This window comes from Drosophila mojavensis, unplaced genomic scaffold, assembly GCF_018153725.1.
Source record: "Drosophila mojavensis isolate 15081-1352.22 unplaced genomic scaffold, ASM1815372v1 contig_16, whole genome shotgun sequence".
Taxonomy (NCBI): Eukaryota; Metazoa; Arthropoda; class Insecta; order Diptera; family Drosophilidae; genus Drosophila; species Drosophila mojavensis.
This window is the reverse complement of record NW_025318693.1, coordinates 10,222,903-10,241,607: the sequence shown is the minus strand read 5'-3', so window position 1 is coordinate 10,241,607 and position 18,705 is coordinate 10,222,903. Positions and strand designations below refer to the sequence as shown.

General features: G+C 44.7%; 7 protein-coding genes across 10 annotated transcripts; 3 read left to right on the top strand and 4 right to left on the bottom strand.

Annotated features, from left to right (window-relative positions):
* Nucleotides 1–40: 40 nt before the first annotated feature.
* LOC6572813 (heat shock 70 kDa protein cognate 2) lies at nt 41–2,841 on the bottom strand. Its single transcript, XM_001998883.4, has 2 exons — nt 2,366–2,841; nt 41–1,853 (listed from the first exon to the last, which is right to left on the bottom strand). Exons 1-2 carry the CDS (start codon nt 2,537–2,539, stop codon nt 117–119), a joined length of 1,911 nt encoding a protein of 636 aa, XP_001998919.1. The 5' UTR covers nt 2,540–2,841; the 3' UTR covers nt 41–116.
* A 10-nt stretch (nt 2,842–2,851) lies between these two features.
* LOC26527915 (small lysine-rich protein 1) lies at nt 2,852–3,586 on the bottom strand. Its single transcript, XM_015166602.3, has 2 exons — nt 3,187–3,586; nt 2,852–3,126 (listed from the first exon to the last, which is right to left on the bottom strand). The coding sequence occupies exons 1-2, from the start codon at nt 3,382–3,384 to the stop codon at nt 3,058–3,060; spliced, it is 267 nt and encodes an 88-aa protein (XP_015022088.1). The 5' UTR covers nt 3,385–3,586; the 3' UTR covers nt 2,852–3,057.
* A 3-nt stretch (nt 3,587–3,589) lies between these two features.
* On the top strand, nt 3,590–5,239 carry LOC6572814 (serine protease snake). 2 transcript variants are annotated; one of them, XM_001998884.4, is made up of 4 exons: nt 3,590–3,762; nt 3,816–4,187; nt 4,243–4,492; nt 4,554–5,239. In XM_001998884.4, the coding sequence occupies exons 1-4, from the start codon at nt 3,648–3,650 to the stop codon at nt 5,137–5,139; spliced, it is 1,323 nt and encodes a 440-aa protein (XP_001998920.2). In that variant the 5' UTR covers nt 3,590–3,647; the 3' UTR covers nt 5,140–5,239. The 2 variants fall into 2 exon arrangements, with proteins under 2 accessions (XP_001998920.2, XP_015022089.1); XM_015166603.3 differs by having other exon boundaries at nt 4,243–4,488; nt 4,554–4,679.
* On the bottom strand, nt 5,164–12,114 carry LOC6572815 (xanthine dehydrogenase). Its single transcript, XM_001998885.4, has 5 exons — nt 11,412–12,114; nt 6,775–9,366; nt 5,571–6,716; nt 5,342–5,509; nt 5,164–5,277 (listed from the first exon to the last, which is right to left on the bottom strand). Exons 1-5 carry the CDS (start codon nt 11,469–11,471, stop codon nt 5,227–5,229), a joined length of 4,017 nt encoding a protein of 1,338 aa, XP_001998921.1. The 5' UTR covers nt 11,472–12,114; the 3' UTR covers nt 5,164–5,226.
* Nucleotides 12,115–12,551: 437 nt separating this feature from the next.
* On the bottom strand, nt 12,552–13,336 carry LOC6572816 (cytochrome c oxidase assembly protein COX20, mitochondrial). Its single transcript, XM_001998886.4, has 3 exons — nt 13,212–13,336; nt 12,958–13,145; nt 12,552–12,900 (listed from the first exon to the last, which is right to left on the bottom strand). Exons 1-3 carry the CDS (start codon nt 13,242–13,244, stop codon nt 12,786–12,788), a joined length of 336 nt encoding a protein of 111 aa, XP_001998922.1. The 5' UTR covers nt 13,245–13,336; the 3' UTR covers nt 12,552–12,785.
* A 224-nt stretch (nt 13,337–13,560) lies between these two features.
* On the top strand, nt 13,561–18,261 carry LOC6572817 (traB domain-containing protein). Of its 3 annotated transcripts, none has more exons than XM_032733835.2 (5): nt 13,561–13,723; nt 14,132–14,570; nt 15,465–16,237; nt 16,308–16,427; nt 16,490–18,261. In XM_032733835.2, exons 2-5 carry the CDS (start codon nt 14,423–14,425, stop codon nt 17,153–17,155), a joined length of 1,707 nt encoding a protein of 568 aa, XP_032589726.1. In that variant the 5' UTR covers nt 13,561–13,723; nt 14,132–14,422; the 3' UTR covers nt 17,156–18,261. The 3 variants fall into 3 exon arrangements, with proteins under 3 accessions (XP_032589726.1, XP_015022090.1, XP_032589725.1); XM_015166604.3 differs by having other exon boundaries at nt 13,561–13,767; XM_032733834.2 differs by lacking the exon at nt 13,561–13,723 and having other exon boundaries at nt 14,041–14,570.
* On the top strand, nt 14,579–15,503 carry LOC26528031. Its single transcript, XM_015166607.3, has one exon. It carries the CDS (start codon nt 14,702–14,704, stop codon nt 15,380–15,382), a length of 681 nt encoding a protein of 226 aa, XP_015022093.1. The 5' UTR covers nt 14,579–14,701; the 3' UTR covers nt 15,383–15,503.
* Nucleotides 18,262–18,705: the final 444 nt, after the last annotated feature.

Here is an 18,705-nt window from a genome sequence, read left to right as displayed (position 1 = left end):
GAATGGAATAGAAATGGAAATGGTAAACGGCGACAGCAGCTGACTTGAATGAACTCTTTTATTAGCATAAATTTCAAATACATATTCAATTGAATTGTTCGCTTGGTCAGTCCAGATTAGTCCACCTCCTCGACGGTGGGTCCGCTGTTGGCGGTGCCAGCGCTTGACTTGCCCCCGGGTGCCTTTCCGCCGGCATGCATCTTGGACATGATGGGATTGCAGACGCCTTGGCAGTCCTTCAGATGGTGCTCGTACTCCTCCTTTTCGGCCAGTGTATTCTTGTCCAGCCAGGCGCTCTCCTTATTGCACTTATCGCGCACCTTGGACTTGTCCGCTTCGGTGAGAACACCCGGTGGTGCCTCGTCCACGGCTTGTTTGCAGCCATAGATGTAGCCCTCGAGGGAGTTGCGAGATGAGACCCGTTCGCGCTGACGATTGTCCTCATCCTTGTACTTCTCCGCCTCGGAGAGCATGCGATCGATCTCGGCCTTGGACAGGCGGCCCTTGTCATTGGTGATGGTTATCTTCTCCAGTTTGCCAGTGCTGCTGTCCTTGGCGCTGACATTTAGGATGCCATCGGCATTCAGGTCAAAGGTCACATCGATTTTGGGCACTCCACGTGGCGCTGGCGGTATGCCCGTCAGATTGAAGGTACCCAGCAAATTGTTGTCCTTGGTCATGGCCCGTTCGCCCTCGAACACCTGAATGGTGACCGCATTCTGGTTGTCGCTGTAGGTGGTAAAGGTCTGCTGCTGCTTGCAGGGAATGCGTGCATTGCGCTCCACCAGCTTGGTCATCACACCGCCAGCAGTCTCAATGCCCAGCGACAGAGGTGTTACGTCCACCAGCAATAGATCTTGTATCTGGGAGCTGCCCACACCGGTGAGTATGGCCGCTTGGACGGCAGCACCATAGGCTACCGCCTCGTCGGGATTGATGGACAAGTTGAGCTGCTTGCCGCCAAAGAAGTCCTGCAGCAGGCGCTGGATCTTCGGTATACGTGTGGAGCCACCGACCAGGACGACATCGTGTATGGCCTTCTTGTCCATTTTGGCATCGGTAAGGGCGCGCTGCACTGGGTCAATAGTGGAGCGGAAGAGATCCATATTAAGCTCTTCGAAACGAGCACGCGATATCTTTGAGTAGAAATCAATGCCCTCGTGCAACGCGTCAATCTCCAGCGAGGCTTCGGTGCTGGAGGAGAGCGTACGCTTGGCCCGTTCACAGGCCGTGCGCAGGCGACGCAGAGCTCGCACATTGCCGGTGATGTTGGTCTTGTGCTTGCGCTTGAACTCCTCCACGAAGTGATTGACCAGCCGATTGTCGAAATCCTCGCCGCCCAGATGCGTATCACCTGCTGTCGCCTTCACTTCGAACAGCGATCCCTCGTCGATGGAGAGTATGGACACGTCAAAGGTGCCGCCGCCTAAGTCGAAGATCAGCACATTTCGCTCTCCCTTCAGATTTTTGTCCAGGCCATAGGCGAGGGCAGCCGCCGTCGGCTCATTGATAATGCGCAGCACATTCAAACCGGCTATGGAGCCAGCATCTTTAGTCGCTTGGCGCTGGGAATCGTTGAAATACGCCGGCACCGTAATGACAGCATCCTTTACCTTGGAGCCCAGATAGACCTCGGCAGTTTCCCGCATCTTCGTCAACACCATGGAGCTGATCTCTTCGGGTGCAAAACGCTTGCGTTCGCCCTTAAACTCGACTTCAATTTTAGGCTTGCCCCCATCATTGATGACCTTGAAAGGCCAGTGCTTCAAGTCCTCCTGTATCTTCTTATCATCGAATTTGCGTCCAATTAAACGTTTCGCATCGAATACCGTATTCTTGGCGTTCATCGCCACCTGCAATTGCATTCGAACATTTTGAGTAAGGGCGTGGTTCATCAGTTAGTCAGCAAAATAGCTATTTTTATATGGGCCAACTGCCGGGATGCTCGCATAAATTTACTTGAGTTTTATATAGCATTTATATGCAAACATATTTTTGAGCGTATATATCTTCGCAATAATTAAATGGCTTCTAAAATGCAGCCATATGTTTGACAATGTACAGTGAAAGCTCTCTTGAATAAGCAAACATGATTTTCCTTAATTGAATCAAATTAAAACATCGCCAATTGGCATTTTGAACTGCAATACTGGGAAATCAGTTTTAAGTACGTTATTGTATTGAGAATTCGAAGAAATTCCCTTCTTGAAAGAGATGCCACCTAGTTTGAATCTTAAACAAGTAAAGCATTCATAATATAGCTATGCTTATACATATACACACATAAGCAATTTTTTTGATCAAATTTAACCAAATACGGCTCGCCAAATTTGAGCTCAAGTGCAACAACACATCGGCCACTCACCTGATTTTTAGCTGCATCGCCAATTAGGCGCTCTGTGTCGTTAAAGGCCACATACGAGGGCGTCGTCCGATTGCCTTGATCATTGGCAATAATCTCAACTTTATTGTTCTGCCAAACACCCACGCAGGAGTAGGTGGTGCCCAGATCGATACCAATTGCCGGCGTCTTGCCCATGTTTAATGTCTAAATCACAAACACTCCGTTACAGTTGACGTCACACTGAACCGTTGGCTGTCGCCGATGATATCCAACTGAATCGTGCGCCCGCACGACTCTCGGATTTTTATGGTGCAATCTTTGCGCAAGTCGCCTTGCCACAATTTTTGGCAATTCTACAAAAACGAGTCCAAATGTGTTTTAATATTTTGTTTGTGTTTGTAATTTTCTCACGCCGGTAATTTTGATTTCGTTTCGTATTTTGGAGATTTTCTGATGTTTGTTCTAGAAAGTGTTGTTGCTGACGCTCAAAAATGAGTTTGATTTTTGGTTCGAAATTGATGATGACGACTTGATTTGGTCAGATATAAATAGAAGCAGAGGTAACAAACAAAATGCTTACATTTGAGTCATATACATATGCAAGTGCAATATAATATTTACTTCATTTGAAATTAAAATTTTAAATAATTTTTAATAAATGATTTATATAGCAAACATTCTTTAAGTAAATAATTTGTCATTAAGCCATTTTATCAACGCTTGCCCTTCTTCTTCTTCTTTTGTCCATCGGGCCAAGGAAAACCGCGGGTTTTCAGCACATCCTAGAAATTTGCACATTAGATTGGTAAAGCACAAGACAAATTTCGAATATGCCATCTCACCTGCACATTGTGGCATACATAGTAAGCATTCTCCATTGCTGCATCATTGAATATATCACAGCCAATGGACTTGCCAACGCCCCCTTTTTTCTTGCCACTAATGCCTTCCTTCCTTTTCTTCTCTTCGCCCTCTCCGCTGCCTGCATTACTGGACGTTGAATCTTTACTATTTCGTTTTTTCTTGCTTTTGCCAGCCATTTAAAATATTTAAAATGCACTATCAAGGCTGCCCCATCGATTAAATAAATTGGGTGCTCCATAGCAACAGCTTGTCTGCTGTTTTCGCTCCTAATTGGAGTCCAGCAACTTTACAGGACTGCAAAAATGCATTGCTAGTGATGCCACATCACTTAAAAAACATGCCATTATGTTCGCTCCAAATTTGAATTCATTAACTTTTCGCGCTTTTTAGCACTGGCGCACAGGCAACTTTCGTTGCGCAGTAGGATTACGTTATTTAGATGTTTACAAATGTGCAAGAGACAAAAACAAAGGCGACGACAAATGAAGAAATGCCAATTTTGTCCGTAATTATCAGCGTACAATTTATGCTGCTACACATACAAGCACTAAATGGTAATATAATTGAACTCTACAATTTAATTGCAATTAACATTCCCAGTTTTCAGCCGCTTTTGAGATTTTCAATTATCAAACGACCAAGTACACGCTTCCAGAACTCTGGCCCCAGGAGCCATCTGCAACCGATGCTGCTGAACGAGAACAGCAGGATGAACAATCGGAGAGCTCTTTGAAATTCGACAATGACGATGAGCTGCGTCCAGGACCGGCACGGACGCTGCAAGAGGGCGCCTTCTGCCGGCGCAGCTTTGACGGACGCAGCGGCTATTGCATCGTGGCCTATCAGTGCCTCCATATTATACGCGAATACCGCGTGCACGGCACGCCCATTGACATTTGCACGCATCGCAACAACGTGCCGGTCATTTGTTGCCCACTGGCCGAAAAGCATGTCCAGTCGCAACGGATTAGCGCCACAAGTAAGTCGAGTTGCAGCATTCGGCCAATTAGACATTAAACTAACCAACTGTGCAGAGTGTCAGGAGTACAATAGCGCCACTAAGGGACTGCGCCTGGGCGACACTGGACGCAGTTTCTCGGGGAAGCAGTGTGTGCCCAGTGTGCCTTTGATTGTGGGCGGCACGCCCACACTGCACGCTCTCTTTCCACATATGACCGCACTGGGCTGGACGCAAAGCGACGGCGTCATCAAATGGGGCTGCGGCGGCACGCTGGTCAGTGAGCTTTATGTGCTCACGGCGGCACATTGCGCCACGTCGGGTAGGTGAGTGGCAATGCCCAAGAAGCCCCGACACTACATGGTCTCTTTATATATATACTTTTAGTAAGCCACCGGACATGGTGCGTCTGGGCGCCCAGCAACTGAATGTCACCAGCCCGTGGCAGCAGGACATTAAAATACTCATCATTATTCTGCATCCAAAGTATCGCTCCTCTTCCTACTATCATGATATCGCCTTGCTGAAGCTGACCAAGCGCGCCAAATTGTCAGAGCATGTGCGTCCGGCCTGCTTGTGGCAATTACCCGAGATGCACATCAAGTCGGTGGTGGCAACCGGCTGGGGACGCACGGAATTCCTGGGCGCCAAGTCGAATACGTTGCGCCAGGTGGATCTAGACATGATACAGCAGCAGCGTTGCAAGCAAATCTATCGCAAGGAACGTCGACTGCCCAATGGCATTGTCGACTCGCAGTTCTGTGCTGGCTATTTGCCGGGCGGCAAGGACACCTGCCAGGGTGACTCCGGCGGACCGCTGCATGCGATCCTACCCGAAAACAATTGTGTGGCCTTTGTCGTGGGCATCACATCATTCGGCAAATTCTGCGCAGCGCCCAATGCGCCGGGCGTCTACACAAAGCTATACGCTTACCTGGACTGGGTGGAGAGGATTGTCTTCAAGAAGCATTAGATAAGAATAATAATACAAATAAGCTCAATTTAGGGCTAAATAGTTATTAATTAAAAATGTAACAAATGCTTAAGTGAACTAAACGATTTATGGCACTATATTCCAGGGCTTGTAACTGCCCGGCTCTGGCATTTTAATCTGAAAGATGGAGAGGATCGACTGAGAATCAAATTCATTCTATATTCAACTGGACCGGACTTACCAGCTGGGTGAATTGGTCTTGGCAAGCCATGCGTATGCGTGCCGCTGTGGCCGGCGCCTGCAGATCGAAGTCCGGACTCAAGCCGCACTCGGCGCGTGCCGCAGCGATGGCCTTCTTGATCGCAAAGAATACCGTAGAACCTATGAAAAGCGGAGGCTCTCCCACGGCCTGCAATTGGAGTATATATATTAGTAAACATATTCCTCTCCAGGCATGTTCACTTGCTCACCTTTGATGAGAAAACAGCGCGTGGATTGGGTGCGCCGGTCAGCAGACTAACATTGAATTCGCTCGGTATATCCGCAAAGCCGGGCAGCTTGTACATGCCCGGTCCGCGGGAGTAGAGGTTACCCTCGGGCGAGTAGATGAGCTCCTCGAGCGTGAACAAACCGTAGCCCTGCATAAAGGCGCCTTCAATCTGACCGATATCAATAGCCGGATTGATGCTCGAGCCAATATCCATGACGATGTCCGTGCTGAGCACCTGATGGTCGCCAGTCAGGCAGTCGATCTCCACGACAGAGACGCCCACGCCGTTCGTATAGTAACTGTAGGTGCGTGCATTGGGATTCGTTACCGGGTGATAGCCTATGTCGGGAATGGCATAGAAGCCAGTGGCCGACAGGCTGATCCGGTCGAAGTACGCCTTGGTGATCCACTCCTTCCAAGTGCCCTGGGGCAGGGCCTCCTTAATGGGTGCCAGCCGCTTATTCAGCTTCTCGCAGGCCTCCAGCACGGCCATGCCGTTCAAATCGGATCCCACGCTGGCCGCTGTGGGCGAGGTGTTGGGTACCTTGTCGGTGGCCGTCTCTGAAATGTGTATCTGCTCGATGGGAATGCCCAGGGCTCGGGAGGCACACTGCAGCATCTTGGTGTTCAGCCCCTGTCCAATCTCCACGCCGCCATGGGACAACAGGACGGATCCATCGGCATAGATGTTGACGAGTGCGCCCGCCTGGTTCAGATGCATGACGCCAAAGGCGACACCATATTTGGTGGGCACCAGGGCAATGCCACGCTTGCGCCAGCGATTCTCCCGATTGAAGGTCGTGATCTCTGCTTGCTTCTCGTAGTAGCGCGACTGCTTGAGGCAATCCGCGAAGCAGCGCCTAATGGGAAAGCGTTCCAGCTGCTGATTGTAGTGTGTATAGTCGCCTGTCTTGTAGAAGTTCAGCTCCATCACGTCCAGCACGTTGCGGCCCACAATGCGCGCCACGTCGCGGATGATGTGCTCCCCGGCGAACATGCCCTGCGGCCCGCCGAAGCCGCGAAAGGCCGTATTCGAGGGCAGATTGGTTCTGCACACCCAGCCACCGACGTGCACGTTCGGGATGCGGTAGCAGTTCTCGAAGTGGTACATGGCACGCTCCAGCACCTGGCGAGGATTGCATAGAGTTATCAAATCATTCAGGAGCCAGCATGGACGTACTTACCGAAAAGGACAAGTCCATGGACCAGCCGGCGTTGTTGTAGCACTCAATCTCGCAGGCTGAGATCAGACCCTCCTTGCTGAAGCCCACCTTGTACTTGAAGAGAAACGGATGCCGTGTGCCGGTCATGAGCATATCCTCATCCCGGTCCAGCATGCAGCGCACAGGACGCTTCAGTCGATAGGCAGCCAAGGCGACGGGCAGTGCCACCATCAGACCACGAGATTCCTTGCCACCGAAGCCACCGCCCAGACGCTTGGTGCGACAAACGATACGATTGGCCGGCAGATTGACCACGTGCGAGACCAGCTTCTGCACCTCCGACGGATGCTGGGTGGAGCAAAACAGCTCCAATTCGTCACTGTCCCGGGGCACAGCCACAGCGGCGTGGGTCTCCAGATAGAAGTGCTCCTGGCCGCCCATGCGGCAGCTGCCCTCATGGACGTGGTCCGCCTCAGCAAAGGCCTGCTTCACATCGCCCTTCGTCACATAGCGGGGATAGTGGGGAAAGTAGGACTTGTGCTCGATGGCCTGCTCAATGGTGACAATCACCGGCTGCAACTCCTCGTACTCCACGCGGACCAGCCGTGCAGCGCGTTGGGCCAACGTCTGGTTGGCCGCAACTATGGCACCTATAATCTGGCCATGGCAGTGCACCACTTCGTTGGCGAAGACGTGCTCATCGTGGAACACCGGCCCCACCTCGTTCTCGTGCTTGGTCAGATCGTTGGCGCTGAAGAAGGCTTCCACGCCCTCCAAGGCCAATGCTTCGCTGGGATCCAGCTTGGTGATCTTGGCGTGCGCCTTGGTGCTCAGCACAAGGGCCAAGTAGAGTTCTCCATCCATGCGCGGTATGTCATCCGTGTAGATGGCCTCGCCGGTCGCCTGCTTCAGGGCGGATGCGTGCACCTTTGGCTTACCGATCGGGTCGTGGCTCGGCTGATCGTTGGCAACGCGCTCGAAGAGCTGGGAACTGCGCAGAGCGGGCGTGTGGAACTTATCGGCACCACTGAGCTCCTTTTGGGGCAGTGCCTGCGGCGACATGATGCCGGAGTCGCACAGCTTCCGGCTGATGGCCAGGTAGGATTTGAAGAACAGGCTGACAACCAGGGCGCGACGATAAGCGATCATGCCACCGGGAGCTGAGGCATCCAAGGGCAGCTCCTTGCTCAGACTCTCCGACACGCGCTCCACCAATGTCTGGCTCCAGGGCTGACCCACCATCAGCTCCGAGGTGCGCGGCGCCAGCACCGTGGTGGGTGCCATGCCTCCAAATGCGATCTGGATGCGCTCAACCACATTGGAGCCTGTCTGGAACTTGACGTTGACTGCCGCATTGACGATGGCAATGTCGTCGTCGCGGCGCCGCGCCTGCTTGAAGGCCACCACATGGTCATCCGGTGTGGTCTTCTGCAAGTGGATGCCCAGTAGAATCTCATCGGCCTGGATGACATTGCGTCGATAGCCGGTGAAGAAGCCGGCGCCCATGTGCACCGTGCGCCTGCCTCCGGCCAGACTGGCCACCTCCAGGCGAGCACCAGCTGCCGTCAGTATGGGATTCATGTCGGAGATGGGACTGCCGGTCATTATGTTCCCGCCCAGGCACGCCACGTTGCGGATCTGCTTGCCGGCAAAGTAGTGCAGCATGTCGACAACGCACTGGAAGAGGCGCGTCTGCGTCTCGGGCAGCTCCTCGATGCGCTTGCGCAGATATGCATCGATCTCCATGATGCTAACGGCGGCACCGAAGTAGACGCCCTCCTCCGACTCACGCACCTCCAGCAGCTCGGGCACTTTCGTCGGATTGATGAGCACGGGGTAGAGAAAGTGCTTGAATTTCACCTCCACGCCCACCTCGGTGTTGCCCACAATGAGCTTGGCCGCCGGATGGTCAGCCTTCAGTTGGAGTAGCTCCTGCAGCTGCGTCGGTCGATGCCAGGTCACTCGGTCTGAGCGGAAGACCACACTCTCCTCGTCATATGCGGCTGTTAGCTGCAGCTCCGGCGGAAAGATAGGCTCCTGGCTGGGATCGAAGGGCTGGAACTTACTGGGCTTGAAGAGCTTGTCATCTGTGTTGCTCGCGCCACCGCATGCCTTGCGACTTAGTTTGCAGCACTTGTCGCCCATGCCGCAGGCGAACTCCTTGGTGAATGTCTTGTAGCCCTCCAGGATGGGCCGATAGCCGGTGCAGCGGCAAAGATTCCCTTGGAAGGCCACCTCAAGATCGCGCATTGATGGCTTCTCCGCATTGCGCAGCAGCGCGTACATGGACATCACAATGCCGGGCGTGCAGAAGCCGCACTGTGAGCCGTGCGCCTTGGCCAGACGCTCCTGGACCGGATGCAGCCGGGTGCGTGTGCTGCCAATGCCCTCCACAGTGGTCACCGCACAGCCGTGCATCGCGCAGACGGGCGTCAGGCAGGCATTCACGGCCAGGTGCTGTATCTGATTGCTGCGCCGATCCAGCCGCGAGATCATAACGGTGCATGCGCCACATCCTCCCTCGCCGCAGCCCAGCTTGGTGCCGCACAGGCGCAGCTTGTCGCGCAGATAGCTGAGCAGCGTGCATTCCGGATCGGGATTGCTATCCACTACCTGTTAAAGAAAGAGATTAATACAAGCTTGCTGAACCCTGCAATCATTTTAACACACAAGATCTTATCTCATTGGAGCAACGAACTTTAATGCTGAACGAATTCTTGGCTAATTATTAAAACCACCTAAATATTTCATTCACGAGCAAAACTCTGAGTGCGCGCTAACGTCGATAAAAAAACAAAAACAAAAACAAAAACAAAAGCTGAGTCGCAAAGTAATTACAAATTTTTGTAGATACTTATATTTGAGAAACGTGTTTAGGCGCGTATGCCAAAACCAGATGATGCTCTGTTATCCTATATATATATTAATGGAATATTTGAATCTTGATCAAAGACATTTGAATTAAAAATTAATTAAAATATCTACGAATAAAGCTCTAGTTTTTGCTTTAACAATTTTTAACAATATGTATAATAAAATATAAAAAACTAAAAATTAAGCTCTGTTTTCTTTTTCCTAATTTTTAAGTATCTAACAATTACATTATTTCTAACAATACTCATAATTTTATTTTATTTTTAAGAATAACTTTTTTAGAAAAATATAAGCAACAAAATAAAATAATGTACATATTTATGTATTATGAATAGAAATATTATAGCTTTAAAAAAAAAATTATGGAATACACTGACATTTTTATTATATTAGCTGTAATATAAATAATAATTATTTACAATAATAGGTCTGTCAATCATAAAGTTTTCAAATGATTGGAACTTAGCAAAACAAAGTCTGCTGATGATAGAAAAACTATGCTCATAAAACAGCTAAACAAACAACCTGTTTTCATTTTTTAAATTCGTGAACTTCGAAACCTACACAGTTCTCAAAATAAATTACAATAATGAATTATTTACAATAACTCTTTAATCTGAAACACTTTATTTGTATTTCAATTTTTTTTAAATTTGTTTTTATTTATTTTGTTTTGCTGCCTAACAGGTTGAACCTGTTTGGTAGCCCTCGACTAATGCAATTCTTTATTATCTGGCATTATCAGGCGAGTCACTTGAAAAACAACACGCGCATTGCAGATTGCATTTGTGTTTGCTAATTTTATTGCACTGGATGCATATGTTGAGCATATGTATTTAGTATGTAAAATATGGATTAGCTGCAGCTACAGTAAACTCTATTTACAACACCGGGCATATGCCAAACAGTGGCACTTGATGAGATAGCAATGTTTGTAGACTTGCACAAGAGGAGGACCTTATGGATATTATTGTATATTATTATAGATATTATTATACTGAACTGAAAAAAAAAACCATCTGACAATACTAGCCCAAAATATTTGGATTTACCGAGCCGTTACTTTATATTTAAAATTCCAAATTTATATTTAATAAAACCAATATACTCTCCTTGGCTTCATGAGCAAGCATATGTGGTAGTTGTGAATAGAAGATGTTATCATATCACTCAAGATAGGCGAAATGATAGCACGCTCTTGCCTCAAGAAATTGTTGCTCTTTTTATCTATTTATAGAGCACAACCGGAGAAAATCACGTGTCGTAATTTATATATACGCGTTTATTGTATTCTAAAACTGTTTAAAAATACAAGATATTCTTTAATTGAAAATACGATAAGAATTTGTTAGACTTTACTGCCCGAGCAATTCATATCTTTATATGAGTTAACTACACGCGCCAGTGCAGAATACGCATTGAGAAAGGAATTTGAAATGCGCTTGATAAGTTATGACGCTGGCACCCCCATAAAAGCAACACTGACCCATTATAGTAGGTCAATTGTTATCAGCCAGCCACACAGTCGCAATCAATTTATTATAAAGCAAGAGATCGCTCGAGCCGTGTAATTGAATGCAAAAAAAAAAAAAAAAATTAAATGGGCGTGAAACAAATACGAGTTGTTGTTCGAAAAAGTTGAAAACAACTAGGTTTACTAACCCGTGATTTTAAAAAAAGAAATAAATGAAAACTGTGTTGTTATATAATAATATAAGAACACTATATCATTGAAAACACAATCAATTTAATTTTACAAAATATATTTATACTTTATACTTTACCTTTTTGCCATTGACAAAAAACACTAAAACAGACGTTGCCCCCGCCGCTATCTTTGACATGTTATGTAAACTTGATTAATTTATTGTCTCTGTCTAAAAATAGCTCAAAACGTGTTTAGCTATTTGGCTACATAAAATGAACAAGAGTTCTTAAATCAGTTTTAGGTGTTTCCTCAGTTCCCACACTCAACACACAACACTCAACACACACAGTTTATAAAACACGACCGGCTCGAGCAAGAAACGAATTCGTTTTGACGCTGAGGCTCGTCAGTTTCGAGATTAGAGGCGCCTCGAATCTACATGAGACCGAACTGAACCGAGCCCACGACAATTATCAGGATCGTTTGAGTGTTTTTCGGTTGTTTCATTGCTCATCGGTATGCTCGAAGCTATCATCTACCTACCTGATAGGCTCATTTAAAAGCAATTACGGGTACAAGGCAGCTGCCCTACCATGTTGCTATGTGAACGGATATATACAATAAACTTATTTAACTTGGAAGTCCGATTTTCGTAATCAACAATACTGACTTTCTATTATTTGTTATATACAACTATTTTACTTTTAATTAAATTGTTAATTTTTGCGTATCCCATATTTACTTATTTTCAAACAAATTTCTCTTTAAAGCAAATTACAATTCATGAATCAAAATAATAAATGTCAAAAAAAGAAAAACAAACTTCATTTTAAAGCTATCAACACAGTTTTTCTCTAAGTCTGTCGTCTACCTATTCCACCTGTGAAGGCAAAATTTTTCTTCTTCAAACTGCTTACTTAAAAATACACAAACTTTTGTTTCTTATTTACTTTTTATGTATTTCAAGGCATAGTTCGATCGACTCAGTTCGTCACACTGATTAAGAGCGTAAATTCATATAAATGATTATCATCACGATATAAAATCCAGAACTTGAATTTTCATTGGATACAAAATGTCGTCAAGCTAATTAATTATAAACCTTTGTTATGCTAAAGCAATGTCAGCTCAAAAATTCATTTAACAAATTTACATAATTTATGTAAACTAACTTACAGAGCTATTATACAAATACATATAAGTATTTATGCATATGCCGTAAGGCAATTAGTATTTGCATTTTGCATTTAAATATTTTACAATTGTGCCTTATCGCTAATGTTCATTGAAATATATATTTTTGCGCGTATATGTATATACCATAATAATATATACCACTCGGCGCATTAAACATTCCCGACAGTAAAGTTTTGAATCTTAAAACAATTTACATATGATAACATCTTATATACATACAAAAAATGATTCAGCTACAACTCGTCTTAATGTATCTACAAATTTAGCCAGTTTATCGAAGTATACTCGTATATATAACTATATATCCAGCGTGTTACGCCGACTTAATATCCAGTTCTCGCTCCACTTTTGTGCCCTCGTACATGGCCTGCCGGCGCATGGCCTCGCGCAGTTGTTGTTGTTCGAAACGCCGCACCGACCATTGATACCTGGAGGGGGAAGCAGTTGATAAGAATGCATGTCGCCCATAACCTATTGCAACTCACCTGCAGGCCATCCAATAGACTATTGTGCCACAAAAGAAAGAGCCAAAACCAATATGTGTGGCCAGGTGGGGTCGGGAGGTGCCTAAAAATGCCAAAACACCGACACCTATGCCGCCGCTGATGCCATAAAGAAAACTGTTACGAAAGCAAGGTATCTGAGCAACATCGCGTCCAAATATATAAAAGCTCTGCAAGGAATTAAGCACAAATCAATCAATATTTACTATATATTAAAATCTTCTGTTTTCGCTTACCTTGTTGGGCTCCTCTGGCGCGTCATCTAACATTTTTATTAAACAAATTTAAATTTAACTTTTTCTGCAGTAAAGTCCCCACAAAACGCGGCGAACAGCTGTTTATGAACAGTGTTTCCATATTGTACCAGAATTACAAAAAATTAATTGTATGACAAGCCATTGGCATCATGCAAAAATTTGTTTCATCTATGTGATAAGAATGTATAGAATCGACGCAATACCTTTCCTTACAACAATTACTGTACGAAATACTATTCTAAGCCTAAACATTTATCCACAAAATAAATCCCAATTATCATGCATATGCACTGCGTTTAATTTGAGTTATAATTTTTATTGAAGTTTATAGGCAGCACTGGCTCACGCTAGCAAGAAGAAGCGAACGCTCTAGCTCAGTTTGCCATAATCACAATTTCATTCTTTAGTTTTTTGGTTTCTCGTTTAATACAAAACAAATGCAAGCAAGTGCAAAACCACAGCAGACCACAACACACCCAGTTGCATAAATTGTACGTCAATTACAGATCTGCACACAATAATACAAGACTTTCAGGTAAGTTGATGCATTCGCTACAAGCATACATACATGCTAACAGACAGGCCTTTGTGGGTATGTATGTGTGTGTATGTGCATGTACAGCTAGCTGACGAAAGCAAAACAAAGTCAAAATACTGTCGATAGCAGCTGCTGATAATATCTTAAAAAACAACCTGAGTATCAGATTATTTTCATGTGTTTTTTTAAATCCATATGCCAGTGCGACACTAGGCTTTGTATTTAGCATCGAGAAACATGTACACGTACGCAGAATCTTTGAAATTTTAAGTTCGTGATAGGAGGTCGACTGGAATTATCTACTGGTGCCTCTCAGCTGATCTCTCCCTCTCTCATTATATTTTGTTTTGTACACTTACAGTTACTCACCGAATGCCATACTCACCACAAGAAAATCAACCGATGACCGAGCTACGTACACACAAATAATATACCTACAAAAATAAATAGAAACGTACAGACGTGGGTGAAGGAACAGCAACCAAACTGAAACCGAATTTCAATCCGTAACCAATTCTTCCAAGGCAGCAGCTGTGCATACATACACACACACGCACGCAGGCACACGCACACGTAGCTCAACTACACCCACTATATATATAAATATATAAATATATAAATATATATATAGAAAACCACCGACTGTGCACAAATGGATATATCAGCATCAACTTCAAGCGACTCGACAATGGGAACACCGGAACAGAAGAGCAAATCGTATATTGGCGATAGCACGTTCTATGATAGCGCCCTGGATCATCAGCTATCCCCAGCGACAGCAAATTATAAATCCTGCAATGGTAAGTAACGTATTAAGCAGCTCAAAATATATATCGTTTATTGGCAGAGGGAACTATTTCAACTGTTAAGTTGGCCTTGGCGCTCCATTCGTCAGCTCTACGGCAGTGCTTAAATTACTACACATGCAAACATGAGCGACCCCGATACACAACCTGATCCAGAGCCGCTTGTGTGCAGTCCGCAAGAGCAGCAGCATCAGCAGCTGCTGCGGCAGCACAACGAGCTGAAGCTAGAGCAATCATCACTTAAACGACAGCTGAACACTACCAGACTTCATATCTGTACGTTGAGCATTGAGAACGAGTTCTTGGAGCAGCAAATTGAAAAACAGGCCCTAGAAAATCAGCGAAACGAATGCTTCAATCGGAACATCAAACAGGAACTCATCAATTCCTCCAACTTGGCGATCAATGCGCAAACACGCCTCACATTTCCGCACAAGCTTTTAGTGCAGATATTCGCGCCCTTCGCAGAAGATCAATCCTTGATGGAGCACTGTGTGCACATCGACGAGGAGATGGCCAAAGCCATGCACACGCTACGCATGCAAGCCTACCAAGCACAAGAGCTAAAGTTGAGAGATATTATAAGTAAAAAACAGGCAGATCTGCGCTCAAAGCTGGTCGCTAAATATGAGACAAAGTTGGACAAATGTGAGCAGTCTCGAAAGTGGAAGTCTTCACTGATCAGGCAGAGATGCTTCGATTTGTTCCAGCATTTCATGCACGAACATTGCACAGACCATGAATCTACATCAGCGTATTTGGCTGAGCTGAAAGCCGTATACGAGCAGGCGACACACCATTTTTAATTTCCATTCCACCATGCCAAAACCATTTTCAGATCATCTATATTTTGTATTAATTGACAACACGTTCGTTTTAAATTCACAGAAAGCCTAAACGGAGACTTCAATCAGAGTGCAGGACAGACAAATTTTGGCCACAAAGTGCTGAACGCTGAGAATTTGGATGTCCACAATGGAAACGGAAATGAAAATGGCAATTTAGAAGAAATAGCAGCTTTTAACACCTATGGTGTGCCGTCTTCTGTCTCCCATTCATCAAATGCTGCAGCAATTAATGCCAGCATGCTGCTGCTGCAATCCGAGAGCACCGATACAAACACCTCACAGGAGGAGGTCGATCCAAAGTCTCAGCTGGCCAATAAGACAATATTTAAGACCGATAATCCCAATTTGTCAATTATAGAAATAAATGAGAATTCCATTAAGGAGGAAGATCTCGAGAAGGAGGTGGTACTAATTGAGCAACTCTCCACCGACGATAATAATGAGGCCGTCGAAAAGGTCAAAAACATATTGAAAAAGTCGCCCAACAAGGTCGCCGACAATGCCACAGACAAGAGACGCCGCAAAGCCGACACCCTGCTGCAGTCCAGCAAACAAAAACTGGACATATCAATAGCTGAGGCATCTGCAGCAGCGGATGGAGTTAACGATCGGCAACTGCAGTTGGCGCAGCCGACTGTGGCCGTCATCGATCAACCGCAAACTAAACGTGAAATTGTTATCTACGATACTTTGGAGGAATTCGATCAAAATTTACCCTCGACTGTGACCCTATTGAATACACCGTTTGGCAGCAAGGTCTACTTGGTGGGCACGGCGCATTTCAGCGAGGAATCACAGGATGACGTCTCTTATGTGAGAATACCAACGATTATATTTAAGTTAATCCAATCTATGTTAATCTATTTTCAATTGCCATCCACAGGTCATTCGCAATGTCCGTCCAGATGTGGTCATGGTGGAGCTATGTCCCTCCCGTGTACACATACTCAAACTCGATGAGAAGACGCTGCTGGAGGAGGCCAAGAATATCAATATACCCAAGGCAATTAACTAAACGCATATCTTTATAATACTTATATTCTAATGCATTTAAATACCCTGCAGATACGTGGCATTCTTCAGACCCATGGCTATATCAATGGCATCTTCTTTATTCTGCTGCTGCAGATGAGTGCACAAATTGCCAAGGATTTGGGCATGGCACCGGGCGGTGAGTTTCGTCGCGCCTTCGAGGAGATACACAAGCTGCCCGGCTGCATTTTGCATTTGGGCGATCGACCCATACGCATCACACTTTATCGTGCTCTGCGCGCTCTGTCGTTGTGGCAGACCATGAAGCTGGTGTGGCGTCTGACCTTCACGGACAGTATCAGCATCGAGGAGGTGGAAGAGTGCAAAAAGCAAGATCTACTTGAGAAACTTATGCAGGAAATGGCTGGCGAGTTTCCAGCCTTCTCAGATGTATTTGTACGCGAACGTGATCTCTATTTGTGTCACTCGTTGCAATTGGCGGCATTGCCGCAAGCGGCACCCGGTGCCCATCAGGTGCGTCCCGTCCGAGTCGTTGGCGTTGTTGGCATCGGACATGCCAATGGCATTGCCAAGATGTGGGGCCAAGTCGATCCCGAGAAGATACCGGCCATACTAGAAATACCACAGGCCAGCCTCAGTCAGCGGCTGTGTAAGAATACATTAAAGTATGGACTCCTCGGACTGGGCGCCTATGGCGCTTTTCGTTTCATGCGGCCGCGTCTGACACGTTTCTTTTAACTTTCATTCAGATGCATGTTTTTCTATATATATTTGTTGAATTTATTTTCGTTATTAAGTGACAAGCCCGGCAGCACTTGAAATGGGCATTGAAAACATGATAAGTATTGTCAGTAGTACTTGATGCTTTTGATAGAAAGTGTTTATACGCAATCACAAATATAAATATATATGTATATGTATACTATGTGTGCAAACCAAAAAAAAAAAAAAAAAAAAAAGACATTCAAACATATTCCTGGTTTTAAAAACCCAACAAAAATGAAACTATCAAAATGGAAATAGATATGCACAAGTACACGATATATATCTATAAATATATACATATATAGCTGTGTACTGGGCTATAGATATCGCGACTGTGAATACGATTATATCAATTCATATTCAATTGTTTTACAAAAGGACTTAATTTTAAACTGTTGCTGCATAGTTGTTAAAGAAACATCACGCAAAGAATACTTTCTAAATATTATTATGATTACTATTAATTTTTTTTTTGACCAGTTAGAAGTCGTAGTTGCAGGATTAAATGGTTTCTGGACAGGCTACAAGAACAAAAGACAAGACAATTCGAATGTTTATTGCATGAGACATAAAATTATTTTTGAACAAAACTAAATGTGAACGTGCCCGAGCCCATAAGCAGCTAGAAACACTTTATCTGTCGACTTATCCATATGTATGTAAATGTTATTCATTCCGTAGTAGAAAAACTCTGAAATTTTAGACACTAAGTGGAAACGTGATGGACCTTCGATATTGGAAGTATGTATGGCCGTGTGTTAAATGTTGCATATTATATTGAGGAATTTTACAATAAAAAAATAAAAACAAAAAACAAAAAATCTAAACTAAAAACAAAACAAAAAAGAACCTACCTAGATGTACTTTATTAACAACAATAACTACAAAAACATATTTGAACTGTATCGTGAAAAAATGGTATTACAAATACAAGCCAACTTGTTTTTGACGCTGCGTAGTTTGTGCTAATTTAGTACTGGTGTTATTTAGCATTTAAAATAGTGAACCACCCGAAAAACACTCAACATCCCACTTTGTGTATAATTGACTCAAATAAAAGTTTACGTACCCAAAAAAAACTTTTTTCATTTAAGGGAAATATTTAAATAATAAATAATTAAATTAGAATATATGGTTTAATGAGTATATTTGTAAGCAACATAGTTATGGATTTTTGTACCCTTACCATATATATACAAACGAGTATATAGACGTCAACAACCTTGTCATAGAAATACCCTAATTAAAACCGTTACCAGCCATAAAAAGTTACTTAACGATAATAGATTGCCACACAAATTTCCCTGTATAGACTGCTGCCACAAATACACCCCTATATGGACTTTTGTTTTGCAAATACCATTACCACACAAATACCCATATAAAAATCCTTCATATAAATATCCCTATATAGAAAAGAAAGCTTATAAATACCCCTATATAAACTGTGACCATAGAAATAACCTTACCTTACAAAGAGCGTTGCAATTGACACTATGACTATTTAGATGATTACCATACAA